The 19,998-nt window shown below is 47.2% G+C and overlaps 1 protein-coding gene and 1 long non-coding RNA gene across 3 annotated transcripts in view; one reads left to right on the top strand and one right to left on the bottom strand.

The window, feature by feature from the left end:
* Positions 1-19,912, bottom strand: part of nfia (nuclear factor I A) — a 123,790-nt gene extending 103,878 nt beyond the window's left edge. The window contains exon 1 of the mRNA XM_023954066.1: positions 19,800-19,912. Coding sequence (XP_023809834.1) covers positions 19,800-19,889 — 90 coding nt within the window. The 5' untranslated portion in view covers positions 19,890-19,912. The remainder of the gene's footprint in view (positions 1-19,799) is intronic.
* LOC105353887 lies at positions 1,500-13,232 on the top strand. 2 transcript variants are annotated; one of them, XR_002873160.1, is made up of 6 exons: positions 1,502-6,424; positions 6,822-7,314; positions 7,426-7,687; positions 9,445-9,536; positions 10,502-10,565; positions 10,637-13,232. It is a non-coding gene; the product is annotated as an uncharacterized LOC105353887 (long non-coding RNA). The 2 variants fall into 2 exon arrangements; XR_002873159.1 differs by having other exon boundaries at positions 1,500-6,424; positions 6,822-7,687.
* Positions 19,913-19,998: the final 86 nt, after the last annotated feature.

The raw sequence follows: 19,998 nt of genomic DNA, 5'->3' as shown, positions 1-19,998 counted from the left end.
ATATTTTGTTTAGTGATCTCATGTTAAGGCAAGGGTGAGCACTATAGTGACAGCAGCCTCAGCTGTACCAGCAAATTCATCCTGAGAACAGACTCAAAGATGCTAGAGAGGTATACAACCCAGACGCGTCCTTGTTGGACCTACAGAAGGCTCTGGCTACTGTTGGTTTTAAAGCAAATGCCTCTACACTCAGAAAGAGACTCTTGTTCAACTGGCATGGGAGGTATGGCGAGGAAACTGTTACCTCCAGGAGCAATCAGAGACTGTTCACAAAGCCTGTTTCTTCTTGGACAAATGAGTCCAAAACTGAATTTTTAGGAAAACCAGAGCAGAGGACATGGTTGATGTAAACTAAAGGCAGCATTCCAGGAAAAGACCCACTGCAAAGTGATGTGGTGGTTAGCGCTCTTGTCTCACTGCAGGGTTCAAATCCCGGCTGGGATCTTTCTGTGTGAAGCTTGCATGTTGTCTTTGAGTGTGCACGGGTTTTCTACAGGCACTCCGGCCTCCTGCCACAGTCCAAAAATACGCTTCATAGGTTCATTTGTGACTCTAAATTGATCCTAGGTGTGATTGCCTGCTGTTGTTTGTCTCTGTGTGGCACCCCCTCCAGGGTGCAGCCAAACAGTGGCGGGGATGGGTTCCACCAACCCCAGGACCCCAAAAAGGATTAGGAAAATGGATTGATGGATGGAACCTAATACCAAGAGTAAGGCACAGAGGCGGAAGTATAATGGTTTGGAGCTGCTTTGCTGCAGCAGGACCTGGCCAGCTCACATTATATCTAGTGTTTTAGAGGGTAGCAAGAAACATGTGAGACTAGGGTTGCACGATATGAGGAAAACTCGTGATATCGATAGTGATCGATAGTGATCGATAGTGCGATGACGATATAACTTTTGATACATAAATAAATAGCAAAAAAAACCCAAAAACATTTCCATTTCACTGCAAAAGTTGAATTTAAATAAGAGTCAAAATACCTTAAATTATTCTCCAAACGACCCTCGTCTAATTAGGAGGGACACATCTAACATAAAAGCTCCATCCGATTGGTCAACAACGTGAAGAGCTCTTTCTGATTGGTCAAATGCATAAAGGGATTATTATACTAAGATTGTTTTAGCACTCTTAAGGTTAACCATTTATCACGATTTTCGATGACTTTTGCGATATGTATATTGCACAGCTTGAAATTGCGATAACGATACATTTGCGATTTATTGTGCAGGCCTATGTGAGACCATCTGACAGAAAGTTGAAGCTGAAGCCCATCTGTACCATAAAACATGATAGTGATCCAAAACACAACAGTAAAGAAACGGACTCAACACTAAGAAGTGGAGCCCAAATCTTGATCATATTCACGTCAAGTGGGGTGACACAGACTGTACATGAAAACCCCTCAAACATCTCACAGAAGAAAGGATTTTTCATTGAGGGGTGGGATGTCAGAGTCTGATAGATGGACAAAACAAGGGGGGGGGGGGGGGGTGACTAGCTAACAGTGGGTAGAGATGTTTTCCTCATTTTGTTGAAGCACATTTACAGAAGCCCCTTCAACCGTCTTTTCATCCGTTTTTAATTGTTAAGTTGTGTCACATTTTCTTTCAGCATCGATAACAATGTGATTGATATGCATCGATAGTGAAATGATACATAGACTTTCATGGGTTTTCAGGAGCAACACCATTCTGCTCCTCCTGAAATCATGAAGCCATTTCTTCAGGACAGAAACTCACCATTTGTGTTGCTGTGTGTGTGTGTGTGTGTGCTGCCACCACAGAAGAAGAGGAGGATGAAACAGGAAGGTGGTTGTGAAGGTGGCAGCGGGAACAGATGGCCTGGCAGAGCATGGGGAGAGGCCGGAACCGCCCCCCACCCCCCACCCCCACCCCACCCTCTGACCGACTTCCATTGATGTACCAGTGAGTGTTTGTGCGTACAGCATGTGTTACCGCCACACATCTTCGCACAACATTCCTGGAAGCAGAAACATGTTCAGGGCACAGATCCAGGCTCCTTCAGTCGCACAAAAACACAACACAAAAACACTGACATGCTCTGTCCTCACTGTCATGCAGTTCTCCAGGATAAACACCAGAGTGTAGACGTTTGTTTGTTATGTTCCTCTGCTCTCACTCAGCTCCATTTTTGGTTCTTCAACTTCTTCATCTCTTGATGAAGAACGAGAGTGTTTCTGTTATCTGTCAGAGACACAAGTCCTGATCTTCCCCAGAGACCTTCAAACAGTCAGACGTTTGGAAGTCCTCCTGGACAACCAGCAACAAAAACATCACTTCCCAGCATACATTTCTGTCCATCATCAGAAGGTCATTTTCTTTCTGACTCTTGACGTCTCTGTGATTCCTGCAGTGGTCTTCCAACAGAACGAAGAGAATCAAGCTTCTGCGGATGAAATATCAACTTCCACGTCTGCAACACAGCAGCCGTTTTTTCTTCTACAGGTCCAACTTAAAACCACAAACAGAAAATCCTCATTCACCTGTTGACATCTCTCATCTGAGAGCTTTTTTCTATCAAAGCTGAACCCAGGATGATGGGTGTCTCATCTGAAGATCTCTTTGCATGAATGGACTTCCAGATGGATCCATCTGTGTAGCACACTGGGACGAAGACGATGCCAGCTACTCTCTTCATGTTTCTCCCATCTTTGTTTTCCAGCTTTTGTGAACTCCTCACTTCGTTATTTTTGATTTCGGGAATATTTTGATTTAACGCTCAGTAGATTGAGTTGCTCCAACATTCCAAAGTACATGGAACGTTTCTGGATGAAATTCTGACCAACACTTTGGAATTTGTCTTGAGCTCCAAATGAGGGAAGTACTCACACGCCACGAAAACTTCATCCAAGTTGTTTCAGATGCCATATTTGGAAAAGGAAGAATCCTTTTCTGCCGACCTGGAAGTATCTCCTCTGAAAAGGAAGGAAGTCCAGCGCTTCCAGTTTTCATCTTCTTCGATATTTTAAACACAAATATAAGTTGGACGCACTTCTGACGTATGGGTGATGCAGTCGTACGATGCCCTCATGGCTCACTCCAGTGGCTCCTTACTGACCCTACGTGATACGTACAGTAAGCGCCCTAGGATGCACTCACAAACTGTGAGACTAATGTAACCTGCCCACTTATGTGAGCAGCACTAATGGGATCCTTGCTCAGTGCACAGGATTTGGAGAGGGTAAGAAAAATGAAAGATCCATCAAACGCACCTGCGTCTCACCGACTTCACCCTTACATATCCCTTGGGTTTAGTAAAGGTGTTTTCTATGACCTGTCTCTCATAGCGTGCTGCTCGCTGAGCAGTTTACCACCTTTTGTGGCGGCCACCTGTGTTCCCAGTAAACGTTTCACCCTATTTTTGCCAGTGGACAGCCCGTATCCACCCACAAGGGCAGTTGTGACTTAAACCTGAGTCACATGCACCCGTTAAATGGGTGGATCAGCATGGGTGCTGCAGGTTTTTGGGTTGTCCGAGCCCATGGAAGGTTGTGCTTCCTAAAGGGAGTGCAGGTTTCCCTTGAGACTCCTACGGCCATCTGAAGGGGCCTCATGAAAATAGAATGCCCTATTGTTGGAGTACAGGGTGAAGTATTTGTAAGGATAAAGACGTGCGGGGGATGCTGTCATACGGTACCCGTCTGCCACAGTTGTTAATAAGGTGCACATACTGGCTCCTTACTGACTGTGCGCAAATAATGCACGGATCACGCGGTGTACACGTAATCCATTAAGAGCCCGTAGGATGCCGGCAGGGAGCCCACACATTGTCTAATTTCCTCATTTCTAACTGTCAAGTGTAATGAACATGTCCTTCTCATGTGAACAGCACTTATGGGACCCTTGCGCAGTGCAGAGTTTGACGGGGTTGAAAAAATGACAAATCCATCCGACACGTCAGCGTCTTACCAATTTTATTTTACTTTACCAACCAACAATTGCCCCTTGTTGGTTGGCCGTGACTTCTTCTGGATTCTCTCCTCCGTCTGAGAGTTACAGCTGCCTGCAATCACTCATTGGGTTCACTACTTTAGGAGGAGTCTTTTTGGGGGTTTTGTGTACTCCATGATTTTTTAGTTGTGTTTGTTCTGAACTTGTGGTTCATTGAATCCTTTGCTGTTTCAAGGAGCTGAGTGGAGTCTTTCCATCTTCTGGGTCCACTCCGTCGGCCAAACCCAAACAACGTGTTGCGTGTTGTAGAAGAGTTTGCTGTGACCCGTCGCAGCACGCCCGTAGAGAGAAATGCATGAACATTTTCTCTCTATGGGCTCACAGAGCTGTCTCCGACCTCGATATTTCCAGCGGGTCACCCGTACATGTTTGCCCATTTTTCACAAGCAGACAGCCACTTGCTACTAAGGATAATTGGGACTAAACTTTAGGGTCTTATCTAAAACTTCAAACAGATCATCTGCTATCTAGCTGGATAGTTTGAAGTGTGGAAACTTGGCATGTAGAGATTGATGTGCACTTTCCAGTTTTTTTTTATATAAAGATGAAGCTCCAGACTCAAAAAATCGTCTTAGATCGCTCAACCACCAATGCACGTTTAACTCTCTTTTCCTAAAGATCAAGGTCTCCACAGTAAGAAAACCAGACGGCAGCAGAACCATGTGAAGGTGCAGCGAACGCAGCGCCGTCTGCACCCCAACAGAGACGGGGGCCGGGGCAAGAGAGTGCGGACGCTGGGGGAGGACGAGACGAGGCGGTGTTCAAAAAAACGCAAAAAATCCTCCATCTCTGCTCACCCCAGGCCTCCCCCAGAGAGGGCGTGCGTGAGAGTGTGTGTGTGTGTGTGTGTGTGTGTGCGTTTGTTTTATGGATCCAGCTGAGCAGAAACTCTCACATTATACAAGCTAACCAAAATATCTGAGCGCTGAAGGGAAAGCAGCAAGGGGTCAGAGGTCGACCTCCTCAGATTCTTCGTCTCTTCTTTTCTCTGTCTTACATTTGTAAAACACACACACACACAAACACACAGCCTCCCTCGGCAGCGCAGAGCCCACGCACACACCGGGTTTCACCAGGACCAATGCGATTGGGCTCCAAAACGGGAAGGAAAAAAAATCAAGAAGCTGCAGCGCAGCTCTGAGGAGGAAGGAAGCCTGCAGGCGAGATGATGGGGAGCAGGCTGTCAGCAGGCCGGGCATATGCCAGATCCTCCACCCCCACCTCCAAAATATCCCAACACAACAAATAGGAGAAAGCTCCCCTCTGCCCCCCAATCTCCTTTCTGCCAAAAAAACAGTCGGCAAAGCCAGAAAAAAAACAATTTGGACACAAATGTTTGTTTTAGTTCCATTTGTTCACATGAAAATGTGAAGCCTATTTGGCCAAAGGAGAGAAAATCAAATGTCCCAAAACAAACATCTCTAAATATTTACCCCTTTTTCAGCACAATGAAGACATAAAAGACCTTCTTTTGCATCCAAATCTGTCTTTAGAAGTGTTTTTTTTACTTAAAGTAATTCATTCCAAAGCAAAGTTTCAACTAAATAAAACAAAACCAAATTCAGCGGCAGGTGCTTGCTGTGGATGACCTTTAACCCCCAGACCTTTACGGCTGAACCTTCACCTGAGTTTCTTCAAGTTTGGGCCTAATCCTCCACAGCTGAACCCTCACATGTTAACATTTCACACTTAAACCTAACACTGCATGGAAGTCATGTCAGAAGATGGTTCTCACTTTCTTTTTGAAAATCTGCCTTAGGTTTTTTTCACGTCTAACGACCGAACTACGCCTTTATTCTACGACTTCCTCTGACAGACTTTACAGTTTGAGACGATGGCTGAAGTCTCAGGACAGGCCCGATAAGCAGAACAGCAATGTTTGTTCAGCCACTGTAGTGCCCTTGAGCAAGATTCTCCCCCCCAGCAGGTCACTTCTGTTGAAGAAGTAGGCGGGTCCCAGCAGCAAAGGGGGATTCTGTGTGAAAAGGTTAATATAGCAGCACCATTGCAGAGGTGCAGCCCCCACCTGGAGTCTGCTCTAGAGAGTTACTGGGAATCCGATTTTTCCTCAACTGCTTCTGGGTTCCTCCTGAATTCCCCTATAGGCCTTTGTCAAGAAAAGACATACCGGTACCTGCTTTAGCTCCTCCTGCTGCTCAAAGGGGGCACCCTGCTCCACCTCCAGCATCAGTGACCAGCCCACTCCTGACCCCCACCAGCTCAAATCTAACAGCGCGTGAAAAACAAGCAAATCAGATCTTCAGTCCGGCAGTCTTTGTGTTCACCTCAGAGAAGCTCCAGTTGGCTGTGAGAGCACACCTGACCAACAGAACCGGCCAATCACGGATCAGCTCATCCACTCGTGTGACAAACAGCAGCTGGATTCAGCTTGTTGTGTTTGTGATGGAGGGGATTCACCTGAGCAAGACGACAGCGGCACACACAAAGACGTGCGTGCACACGATCACATGTGCACACACACGGCAAACTCAATACTAAAACGGTAGCAGATCTGCCACCTGTTCACACACACCACTGGACACACACACACACGCACAACAGTAGCCAATGAACTGACTTTGTTTAAAGACATATAGGGCCACCTCCCTTGGACAAAAAGTCTCAAATTGGGTCAAAGATGACATAAAATATATGAAAGCAAAGGTCACTTGACCAGATTAAAGCCTTTCAAATCTCCAGCAGGCCCTCGGGAGCCTAACCTAGTGCAATTTTGCATCATCTAGTTCATTCTGGTTAAATTAAACTCAAATCTAACTTACAGAAAGAAAAAAAAATTCTACACAAAACAGTAAAAAGTTTTTTTTTTTTTGTCTTGTCCCCGAACAGAACTGGGCAGAGCTGCTACATCCCGGCGCTCCTGTGGGCCTCAACAGCGGCGGCCCCATCTCCTGTGGTGTGACTAACGAGGAACGACAGCGCCAAGGCGGTGAAGATCGGCAGAAACTGGGCTCAGGGCCACCTTTGTGTGCCGCCTGCTATCTTCCCTAAACATGTGCCCGCAACCCCCCTCCCCCAGGGGGCCAAAGCTGCCCTTCATCTCCACTCTGGCTCCCCCTTTCAGACTTTCACACCCCTGTGGGGTTCGTGGGGGGGTGGGTCAACTCACTTCCAAGCACCTGCCAATCACAGCCAGTGAAAAATCATCTGGAGTCCACTCACAGAACAATGTCTCCCTCTGGTGGCCGCTTATTGCTACTGCAGCGACTCTGACATTACAGGAGGAGGAAGTTCTGAAACCCAGCAGGTTCCTCTGCCTTATGATGACGAGGAGAAACAAGAGCAGACGACAAGAAAATAATATGAGGATTGAAGCCAGATGGTACTGATCTGGCTCTGTGATGTCACAGAACCTCAAAGATCCAAACAAAAGTAGTTTAATCTTGTTTGTAATGAAATATTATTGTGTTTGCTTTTTTTTCGCATCTCGCAGAGTGATGAACTCAGTGGGAGGTTAGGATGATGAAGGATCCTGCAGAAGGAAGTGGGACACCATCACTCACAGGCCCCTCCCACCCCCACATGCAGAAAGCAGAGATGGATCTGTGCTTGGAATGATGCATGCACCTAAACCCCCTCCCTGGGGGTCGGGCTCGACTGGTTTGTCAGGTCTTAATCAGTCAGGGTGACGGTCTTCCTGCAGCCACACAGAACCTTCTGAACTTCTATCAGAACTATTTGGAAGACTAAAGCAGGTGAGTGTTTTCAAATGTCCCAACTCCTCATCAGCACTTAAACTCAACATGCGTGTATCAGTGGACACAGTCCTCATTTGTTCACACTGATTGACTGTCTGAGGGAAATATACGTTTTGTTTTCCACCTCACCAGAATCAACTGAGTCAGTAGATCCGTGTTCCTGAGCGAATGGGTCACAACCTCATTATGCGACATTTTAAGAACGCTAAAACCACCACAGCAGGAGTGGAAAGACAATCTGGATAGAACTCACTTTATTTTTCAAGGAGAGACTGTGAATGCTGTATGCTTTTACTCTGAAAGCCAACCAGGAAACGTAGCACCTGATGATGTTGCGATCAAATGATCATGTGACTTCACCTCAAATAAGCCTTCCAATAAACATTCTAGTTAAAAATAAAATAGTCTAATATTTGGGACAGTGGTCATGCTGAAGGTTATTTGTGAAAGTTGCTGACAGAGTACAAAGCGCCGCGTCATGACGTCATCATCTGCTGCCGGCTTCTCATTCAGAAAATGATGCATTTCACCTTTCGGCACATCCTGTCGGGGGGGCTGGTGCTTTGGCTCAGTTCTGATGCTGGATGCCCTTCCTGACAATGTTCAGAGAAAAAACGTATGTAATCACGTGTTGCAGGATTCTCAGATGCTAAGCGAGCCCACATCATCCCCTCTCCACCGCCGTGTTTCACAGCCAAACCATTCAAAGATGAGCAGCAGAGTAAAGGCAGATATCAGAGCTGCACCCTCATCACAGGATCCATCCACCTTCTGAACCCTTAAATCCCTTCTAGGGTCATGGGGTTGCTGGAGCCAACCCAGCTGCTCCTGAACAGGTCGCCAATCTGTTGCAGGGCCACAAAATCACCTATGAAGCATGGTTGTGGACTGCTGGGGGAAGGGAACCCGCACATGTACGAGGAGAGCGTGCAGGCTTTGAGCTGGAGGTCCCAGCTGGGATTTGAGCCAGGGCCTTCTCACTGTGGGACGAGGGCGCTCACCGCTATGTGCAGCCCCACAGGAACAATTTCATTTCTCTAAAGCTCGAGGATTTTATGTCCAATAGATGGACGGCTCAGGTTTGCCATCTTTCACAAATGGACGGATGGACGAGACATGAAGGGAGTGCGATCATTAGAAGCTCTGCTCTAAACCACGCCCCCTTAAGCTTAACCCCGCCCTTTGACTTGCTGGTCAAAGCTTATGCAATTGTCAATAAGATTTGCTCTGTCTTTGTCTCTTCAACAAGTTCCAGTTTCACCTGGTTCCGGCCCGGTTCCACCTCCTGCTGTCAGAACATGACAGGAAGGGGAACAGTTACACAGCTGGAGGGCAGGTTCCCAGGACCCCCTGAGACCCGGGCCCCCGTCTCAGCTGTCAGAATTTCAGGGGAATCAGCTGTCATTTCCTGTCTGATGCACTCGCTCTGACAAGGGAATTTTTTTTTCCCAGCAGCCCCCGGGCCAGTTTCCGGGGTTAAAACGAGTTCCATCCAAACTTTTCCTTTAAACACTACCAGCTCTTGCACCCCCCCCCCCCCCCCTCCCACTGAGCCTGTAGAGACACACCTTCAGATGGAACTCCAGATGTTTGAGTGCCAACAACTGTGGGTCTCCTGACGTTCGTGAGGGGGGGGGGGTGGCGTCCCTCACGTGTCACTCAGCAGGTGGCACAGCGCTCGCCAGCATCTGCCTGGGAGTCACGTGACGGTTCGGGCGTCTGCAGAGCTGCAGCTGTTTTCTCACTATTTACAGGGCGGCGTGATGTGAGTGCCACCTTCTGGAAGAAGCCCCGCCTCTCCTTCAGCCTGACAATCGGCGGCCATGACAGATCAGCATCACTTCAGGTTGAAGCTTTTTTAACTTTTGGTCTTCTTTTTAATATGAAAAAGAAAAAAAGGCAGCTAAGGAGAAGCTAAATGCTGAACTTCCAGCATGTCACATAATCCACATTCTTCTAGCAGTCGAGCATTTTCCCGTTAGCCCACAATTTAGCTGTATTTAATGGTTATTTGGTCCAAAAGTATTCAATGATTTAACTCCTAAGTAGAAAAATACACTTTCATGTCACAGTTGTGCATCTGTTTTCAAATGATCTTTCTTCATTTTTTAAGCACTTTCGCATCTATGTGGCATTTCAAATTTTATTGAAAATAACAGGAAACAAAGTTTATTATTTAACTTTACCCACACATTGTTTTCAGCTGATTTGGAAGAGCTAAATAAACAGTTTTTTATCGTCCACGAGTCACCGTATATTTTTCTTTTGTTGTTAAAGTGTCATGTGGGGATTTTCTTTGGCCCCTTTTCCAGCATTTATGCATTTCTTAGTTTATTGTTTTGAATTTTTTGCATCGCACGGCTTTCTGTTTCGGATTTGTAATTTTACATTTTCTTTTTTTTTTTTAATGACAGTTAGCATTTATTACACATCTTCCTGCCGTTTTAGAACAGACAGTTTAGTGTTCGGAGCGTCCATAAAGTCCCACTCCTATCGTCTGCAGATCTACCGCCAAAGCGTTCCCAGTGCTCTTTCCATCATGTTTTTAAGCAAACTCTAAGAACCTGTCCATTTTCATTGAAGTGGGTCTTTAATTGGATCGCAGTTGACTTTGTCTGGTTTAATTCAAATCATGTTCTGCTCAACTAGGAAAAATGTTCCAGATTTCCTTGACTTCTTAGCTTCCAGCTCTGGTTTTGTTTTCCAAGTCAGCCAATAGGAAGACGTTTGTCCTGAAGGTCGGCGAGGAAGCTCACTGATCCAGAAGGCCAAAGCTGAAGAGCAACATGTGTGTGTGTTTTTTTGAGCTAGGATCCTCAGAGGAGCATTGGAAGTTTTGATTGGACATTTTCTCTGATGACTTTGAAGGCAGCAGGTGACTGAGATGACAAAAAAACACCTTTTCCTCCTGCAGCAGGAGACATTTCTGACTCTGTTTCCCTGCAGGTCCTTCAGGAAAAAGGCTTCCTTATCCGCTGTTATCCCAGGAACCCGGTGAGAGCTGTGGAAGTGATGCAGGAGGGAACAGATGGGCCGCATTAATCGTCCGTGTATGTTTAAGCAGAAAGGTATTTATTTGCGTGAGTGGCCGAGGGCTGGAATTAAACGGTGCAGGAGAGGGAAGAAGGAGGGCCGGCGAGAACTTCCCGCTTCGCAGATCTCATTGAAAAAGCGACGTTTTCACGAGATCACAGCGATCAGGTTGCAAAGCAGAAAGCTTTCAGGGAAATCTAAATAAATGGGAGTGAAACGGAGATCTGCATGAAGGAGAGGAGCTCCGTGTTTACAGCCTCTTTGGAGACCTGAAACGGACCTCCGCATAAATAAATACCACTGCTACAGGAAGTTCAGCCTCTTCGCCTCAGGCCCCGCTTGGTTTTATTAGCTGCAGTCCTGCAGAGATAGCAAACAATAAGACCTGCTACCCTTCCTCCTCCTCCTCCTCTTCCTCCGCCTCAGCTGCTTTCCAAAAGGAGTGATCCTACATGAAACCCCCCCTGAGAACAGAACCGATGTTGGACAGAACGGCTGAGTTCAGCGGGTCGGGCTCAGAGGCACATCCGCAGCGTTTCAACCCAAAGTCGCCGCTTCTGTCGGCTTTGATTCAGATTTAAGTGAAATATTGATTAACAGTGTGACCCTGAATGCATCGTAGAGAGCTGTTTCCCAGCTCAGGATTTTAAGCATCACTAAATAAAATGAATGGAAACCAGGTGTTTCTGCAGCTCTTCTGAACCTTTCTGATGTTTTTTTTATTAATCAGAGGACTTTGGAGTTAAAAGAAATGTTCAAACATGCAGTTCAGCACATTATTCAGCTGCTTTACGCAGATTTCTTACAGTAACTTTTACATTTGGTGGAAAAACCAGCTTTTTTCCAGCTGTTTTGCACATTTTGCAGGAAAGCATCATACATCAAAAACTGTTTCAAACATTTCAAACCTTGATTTTAGCCATTGACGGCATTCTGGCAGGTTTGAAGCTGGTAGAATTTCTCTTTGCTCTAAAACTTTCCATGCTTTAGAATGTATTTTGTCTTATTAAGAGCTAGGATTTCCACATAAGGAAATGAGTATTAAAATAAGCTCCATACTCCTGACAATAGAAAAACGTGATTGAAATGTCCATATATCACCTAAATGTTTTTTAGTAAACGAACATGGAGAAGTCCCATTAAATCTCTCCGTGTTTAACATTGAACACTGTTGTTTTGAAGACCAGGAGGATTTATTAAGATTGTTTTTTCTCATTTTGTTGTCATTTGTCTAAAAGGAGTCGTTTCCATGCGTTAAACTGCTTTTTTGTCTCAAGAATCAAAATGAAATAGAATTAGGTACATAAAACCATTTGCTAAGAACTAGCAAACAAGTACTTATCAGTGGGCTGAATGACATTCAATTTGAGGTCATTCCATCCAACAGTTAGCTCTTTTAAGGTATCTTTCCCTCTTGGAATGTTTTTGTGGGTTTTTCATATGATTTCATGTCAAATAAAAAAGACTCGCTGCATGAACAGATCGGATCATCTGACCACTTTCTAGTGATTCTCTTCTTAAGACCAGTACTTTCTTTTATTGTAAGGCTATGTCTCATGAAAGAGTACTGTAAGACATAGCCTCAGTGTCCTTGTGAGAGAGTGTCTGCCCTGTGACTGGAAGGTCGTGAGTTCAATTCCAGGCCACAAATGTGGAGAACAAATGTCACACCCCTACTTTAGGTGCAATACTGCTCATGGGTGTTAACGTCTTACAGGATAGCTAGCTACAAATGCTAGCTTAGTTGCTACACATGTCTTTTTTCAGCAAAAGTTTACCTCCTTCGTCTGATGGAGTACGTAGCAGTTCATTTATTCATTCTGCTGCTTTTTACTGCTATCATTTGTAAACATTATTTATGACGCTTTTATACAATTTATACAAACAGGAAGATCTACCACACGTCCACGCACGCTGGGCTGCTACTACATCACATCATCAATTAGGCCTTCACTTTCAACCAATGGCTAAATAGCGCGCCTTTTCCAGCCAATCATACTGTCACCTTTAAATATATGAATACTTTTTTTTTGGAAGCACCATCAGTGTTTAGGCTGTCAAGGTTTATACATCTATGGTCTCAACAGCCGGCACAGACTTTCAGCAACCCTGTGAGCCCAAGAGTTTTAGCGGGTAACAATGACGGCTGGAAGAGAAGAAAATGGACAGTCTTAGTTCATACCAAGCATGCACGAATTGATCAGCCCGAGCCAAACCCTCACAGATTAAAGACATTACATGCACTGTTTTCTGTAACACATATAAATCCTAATATCTCTCTTTGGTCTGCATTATTTTGCTTATTTTCCGCCGTTTTCCACTTCTTTCGATCAGTGAATTAGATTTTTGTGTCACATCCACAGCACCGTTCAACCCCATTCAGGTACTTTCTTTCAGGATTTTCAGATCATTTGGGTTATGTGTTTGTTTTTTAGCAAAACTAATGAATCATGATGACTTTTTTTTAAAGTCAAAGACTTTGAAAGCTTCTTTTGTGCCTTTTACTTGTAATTCCATCATGGAAGCTTTTGTTAACATAAATTATTCCTTTGACTTTTAAAATCATTCATTATTCTGTTGACTCTGTTTGATTATTTACAAAACAACAGCTGAACGTGGGTGTAAGGTCAATTTTTCAAGGATCCAGAAGAATGGGAGCGCCCCCTAGTGTTGGTGATTGTGTCAGGGTCAGTGAGAGTTTACGGTACCAAACAGAACCTGAGCTTCACGACAGATTCTGGACAGAAAATGTTGTTTTGATGGTCATTCACCAGCAGAGCTTCTCACTGCTCACATTCTTGAATAATTGAGGCCGCAGCCGGAGGAGGAGGCTCGGCGCGGAGGCGGCAGGTGGACAGGTGTGCTGGGGGAGGAGGCGGGGGCGCAGAACAACAGCTTGCTCTCAGCGGGGGTCCCGGGAAGAAGCAGGCCGGCACGTATCCATTGCACTGCTCTCACAGCGTCCACCTGACACCGGCTCAGAGCGCGAGGAAGAGGAGGGAGTGCTGGAGGTCCACAGAGCAAAAGGCTCACAGACGGAGAACCGGGCCCAACGCTGATCTGTGTTTCTGTTGATGTCAGAGAATCCAAAGAGCTGGTGTGTGGTCCGGTGACATCACAGTAGAGGCTGTATGAGGTAAGTGGAAGTTCAGAACCACACGGCAGCCCTGTGGGGACCGACCGTCTCAGGCTACCGAAGGTTCTGTTCTGGACCCGGATCGTAGCAACGCAAATGGGCAAAACCAGGATGAGAGGCAACCAGGACCCGGGCCGTTAAGTTCTGGAGATGAACCCAGACCCACCTGAGTCAGAGACTTCAGAGGAGCTCTGATCTTTGACCTCCTTCAGAATAAAAGCATGTTCACGAGGTGCTGTGAAGAACACCAGGGTCATGTTGGGGTTCAGGCAGTAACCCCCCCACCACCACCACCACCACCCCCCCACCACTCCCACACAACCTACAGTAGTTTATTATGAGAGCCAGCCGCATGTGATTGTGGGAGGGGGAGGGGGGCTGCCATCAGCCTCTCCAAGGTGACCCCGCCAAAGCTGGCATCACATCTGTGGGCAGTAAGAACGGCCATCAGGCAGTTGCCCGGCGGGGGGGAGGGGGCTCCGTTTACATATTGTATCTCAGATGGACCGGATGCTCTTCAGAACCGGACCTCTGCTTTGGTTCTGTTGGTTCTTCTGATTTTAGGTCCACTGACCCCGGCAGCTGTGCCCCAGAGGTCATGTCCCCCCCCGGTAGAAGGTGTCAGAGGGCGCCTGACAGGACAGATGTAAGTGATGATGTCGTGCACGGTCACGGGCGCGCTCTGCATCATGTTAATGACGGAGGGAGGGGCCTGACAGGAGGCTGTGAGGTCACGGCTGACCGCCGTCTGAGCACGTGGAAGTGCCACCATCCGCTCTGAACCACATCTGTGTCATCTGACGAGCTGCAGGGCGTTTTGGAGGTTCTGGGTGAGCCGGTTCTGGTTCCCACAGACACGGGCAGCAGAGCTCAGAGCTGCGGGATGATCTGACATCTGGCAGCGATCTTTAATCCCAGCTCTGTCAGATAAGTAGCTGTCTTGTGTTCATTCACCTCCATTTCTCTAATTGTTTAATCTCTCTGATTGCTATTAAAGCATTAACGGGTTAAACGGGCCGCAGGCCGGGTCGCGGCGGCGCTCGTGGTGCGAGACTGCAGCCTGCCCGGCTGCCTTCTGATGTGATTAAAGAGACATTTCACAGCGTTCACAGCTGGAAAGCTGCAGCTTAAGGAGAAAATGATTAAAAGTGGAGCTGTCGCTCTGAGCCCCACAGCTGTGCACTCGGTGAGGTCCGAATTGGACCCGGGAGATCAGAACCAGAGTTTTGAGGGCTCACAAACCTGCCCACTTCTGCTTTCCCTTCTGCTGCTGCACCATGTCGACAAACACCCAGAAAACTTAAAAAAGCACACACAAAATGCTTAAATTCAGCGATCTATCCTCATATAACGTTGCTAGGCAACCATGTTTCCTAACAGTGTCCTCAGAGTCCCAAAAAACTGCATCAGGACTCAAGTTAAAGAAGCACCTTAGTGAAAAGAAGTTTTGTGTCCTTAAACTGGTCCAAAGGAGGGACAGCTGCTGGTCACCGTTTACCTCAGCAAGATGGCGTCTGACTGACAGCCTGAATTCTGATCTGAGGTCAGTCTGAGGGCCTGATCATGACCTCTCCCTCCCTGGCAAGGACCTCCACAGGAGCTGGATCAGCGCCACACTCCTCCTTTGATGAAACGCTCAGGGATCTCCGCTGACAAACAACAGCAGATCCTTGGAGGAGACGGCTGGTTTCTGGCCCGGAAATGAGGAAGGCGATGATTTTCCAAAGACGCGTCAATTTCCAAACAGCCTGAAGACTGACACCTCGGCTGGCAACCAAACACTGCATGGCGGCCCACCAAAACCACACGTGCACACGCGGCACCGAGCACCAGATGGTGTTTCGGGGTTCTGGTTCAAAACGCTTCTGTCATGATCACAGAAAAAGTCAATCTACGAACCACACAAACACGGTTCGGGAAGTGGGTTGCCGTGGTAACGGCTGCTGGGGATCCTGGAGGATTCACCAGCTTGATAAAAACTCTCCTGCTGAACTTCATCCAAATGAAGTTACTTCTTAGTGGAGAAGCACCAGAACCAGAACGACCTGAACAGAACGGGATTCTAGGTCATCAGTTGCAGAACATTGTGGACCTGCTGGGATCAGTTGTGTTAAGCTGTAGCAACAAAAGATGATGATCGATGTCGACTTTTGTCACATCTTCAGATAATCTGCAGCTTCTTAGAGAAAGAACCGAGCGGGAACCAGCTCTGAAAAGGTCAACCCCACCCTTCAAAAGACTCTGGTGGAGATGTGACGAAGAAGATGTTCTCACCTCATCAACACAAACCAGGAACCACAACAACGCATCATCATCTTCATCACTGTACCACCTCCCAAAAACAAACGTACAGCAGCTGTGCTGGCCCTCAGCCACGTTCCTCCAGGGGGAAAGAGACAGAGACAAGGAAAGAAGGAACAACAGGAGGGAGAGGCAAGACAAGGAACGAGGAAGAGCAGGGAAAGAAGAAGCGCAGATGAAGAAGAGCGTCTGCAGGTAAGGTCAGCACAACTGAAACATTCAGCGTTGATGTAACGTCATTTGAAGAGAACAAACTCCCACCGTGGAGCACCAGGACCAGAACCCTAATCTGGTTCCATCAGATCCAATATGAGGCCAGAGCAGACCTCCCATCACCTGCTGAGTCATCAGAACGAAGGGCTCGGCCCAGAGTCCTGCAGACGCTTCAGGCTCGGCTTTGCTGGAAAAAGCGTAAGCGGATATTAGAACCCACAGCCTTAAAGAAACAAGGGATCTGGGCTCTGAGGAGGAGAACAAGAAATGAAGGAGGGAATATGAGCCTCTGAGGCAAAGGACAGGAACCGCCAAAGAGAAAAGAGGAGGAAGTCAAAACGCTCCAAAGGAAAAGCAGAATAAACACGACGCCCAAGACTATGAGGAAACAGAAACACAAGAAGGAAAGAAATGGTTCAAAAAGAAAAACTGATGAGGAGAAAGTTAAAGGTGTCACGATCGACAGCTTGAGACTCGCCGGGAGCTGAAAGACTCCACCATCCTTGAACTGTCCACGCCACGGGACGGGCGAGAGACAGCCAGGTCCAATGGACAGAGGAGAGAGAGAGAGGTGGATGAGCGAGCACACCGCATTCAGGAAGTTCAAGCAGACAAAGCTAATCCTCCAATTTCCTCCTCTCTAATCATCTCTGGCTGCTCAGGGCCGCCGCCAAATGAGAAACATCTCCTGTTCACACACACACATATGCACGCACACACACGTATGCACACACACACACGTATGCACGACCACACATACACACACACACGTATGCACGCACACATGCATGCATACACACATGCACGTATGGACGTACACATCCACATATGCACACACACGCGCAGATGCACGCACACACACAGGCATGTATGCACGCACACGTATGCACAAATACATGCACATATGCACGCACACATGCACACACAAACGTGCACGTATGCAAACACACATGCACACACACACGTATGCACGCACACACATGTACACACACGGTGGTGCAAACGGAACAACACACAGTATGTTCTTTAACTGCAGGAAAAAAGACGGTTCTTCAACACAACCAAATGATCCGTTCTGGACTTGGTCAGGATCCAGGACCAGAATGAAAACTTCTGCTAGTTCCGATTCTGTGTTTCAGCCAGGACCTTTGGCTCTTCATGAGATCCTCCTACTCCACACGCATGCTCAAAGCATTGTGGGGAAGCAGTAGCAGACCGCTGCAGACATGACAGTCTTCATTCCTGCCTCTGCAGACCCCCTAAACAGGACACCGTTCCTTCAGACGGTTTAGGGTGATCATTGACAGCAGAAAAAAAAAACTCCACTTCCCAGAGTCCCTATCTGCTTGATCTACTGATACCTGTCAGCTGATTCAGGATTCCCACAAGCCAGCCATGCTTGATAGGGCTCCTTCTTCAGCTTGATGATCCTTTCCCTGCTGAGATCCCCACTGGTTTCTGGACTGCTGCCCTGACACAGCTGACAGTCACAGCTCGGAACAGCTGCATTGACTTTGAAGGTTCTGTGAGCCAGAACCACCAGAGGAGACCCGTTCCCGATCCGGAGGTGCAAGGATGTAACCCTCTCATTTACAGGACTACACCTCAACACAGGAAGGCTGTGAGCAAAACCCCACCGACCCTTTCCCTCACACTATGGGCAACTCTAGAGGAAGAGTGTCCAGTCCCTCTCAAGGAGTCGGGTTCCAGAGCTGTCCTTAGGCGTTTGTGTGTGCGGTTGGTCGGCCCTGCAGCAGCTAAAATCCAAGCGATTCTAAGGAGAACAGTGGATAGTGATCCATCTGTCCAACAGCCCAACACTTTTCCAAACCCTAATTTACTAGGCTGCTGCAGCCCCCCCTGCTGGACAGTAGGGGGAAGCTCCAATGTTTTAAGGAGCAAGCTTTTCCAGGAGTTCTTGACTATAAAGAAGCTCGATCACGGATGTTTTTAAAACCTGTTTCTGTGGTTTTGTTAAATATTCCAGGAATATTCCATTTGTGTCGAGTCTTTTTTGTTGAATATTTGTAATAACGTTTTTTTTAATAAAAAAAATACAGATATCTCATCATTTTCCACAGAGGTTAGAAGCTGCATCCCCTCTGAAATACAAATCCTTCTCATGGCAACAACAAACTTGCTTTTCTCCATCCTTTTCTGTGACAAAAAACTTCTGTTAAAAAACATGTTTTTTTATTTTTAATATTAAGTTTTTCAGAACAGCTGAATTGCGTTTAGAGTGGTGTCCGTGTGATCTGAAGAAGCACTGCAGCTGAAAAGTCACAAACAAAATGAGAATTTTTTTTTCAATTTAAGTGAAAGATACAAACTAAATAAATCAAGATTTAAAAACAAAATGACATCTGCCTGAATGAGCACAGTTCTGTCCTCTTTGACCCCTGACCTCTGAGTGAAAACAGCCCAACCCAACACAAGCGGGTCTTGGATCTGCTCAGAGATGAAGCACCGACAGACAGCTGAAGGAATCTGAGGTGGACGGCACAGCAAAGACCTCAAATATTGCTAATAAACTGATTTCTATGCTTTATATAAAATATTACGACCATGACTAATTTAAATGCTTTAATAAAAAATGTTTAATTTTAAAACAGGCTGATAATCCTATTCTCCGGGTCCGTGCGTTCAAAAAAAAGTTCTGACGTGTTTAGAAAATGAAAATGACATTGACCCTTCACAAATGGATTTTTCGAATACTCGTATTGTCTCCACGATGACTCCAGCACGAGCTCAGCTAAACCCAGACTTTTACTACAGCTCCAGCTCCAACACGCGCGCGCACAAGAGTTTTGGACCAAACTGGATGAGAACCGCTGCGAGGATCCTGCGCTCATGCGCGTATGTGTATGCGCTAAGAAGAATCCGGAGCTCGCGCTCCTGTTCCAGGCGGAATAAAGCTGCCTTTGTTTCCCCCGCTGCGGTGCACGCGCCCACAGGTTTCGGCATCAGAACCGGACCCGGACACACAGTCCGGTGTCCCGGTCTGCCGCGCGTTTCTAATGAGCTGTTCCGTGAAGAAGCCCGCGCGGCAACTCTTTGATGTTCCGCCTCGTTTGGACCGGACCACAAAAGAACCACTGTGAAGTGGACCCTCTCCCCCAGCGCCCCTTCAGTGAGGGGGGTGTCAAAGGTCGGCTGGCCTTGCCGCGCGCGTCAAAGCGCTCGACGCGGTTTCGCGCGCTGGCCGCACCTTCTGCTGTCCCGGGACCCCGCGCGGAGTATCGCAGCGTGACCGAAAAAGGGGGGCACACCGGACCGACGGACCCTCTGCCGCTGCGTCCAGGTACACGCGCACAGAGTTGGACTTTTTACTTCAAAAACTTTTCCAGGGTGAAGGAAGGGAAGCCCCCCCGCGCCCCCGGGAGGCTGACGGAAACCCAAACTGTGCGCGCGTGGAGGAACACTCACCATCCACCAGGTCCGCGCTGAGATGTCGTAGCACAGCTGCCATTTGATGGATCCGTCCTTTCCTGCCATCTCGCCGCCCGCGAGCTTCATCTGCGGCGCGCGCGCAGATCAGACACTGGTGGAGAAAAGTTTCACACTGAGACGCCGCGCGCTCCACGCCACGCGGAATGATGGGAAAAAGCAAAAAAACTGACAATGA

Source organism: Oryzias latipes, chromosome 4 (assembly GCF_002234675.1).
Source record: "Oryzias latipes chromosome 4, ASM223467v1".
In the NCBI taxonomy this organism is placed as follows: Eukaryota; Metazoa; Chordata; class Actinopteri; order Beloniformes; family Adrianichthyidae; genus Oryzias; species Oryzias latipes.
The sequence above is the reverse complement of the archived record's forward strand: the minus strand, read 5'-3'. Positions and strand labels throughout refer to the sequence as shown.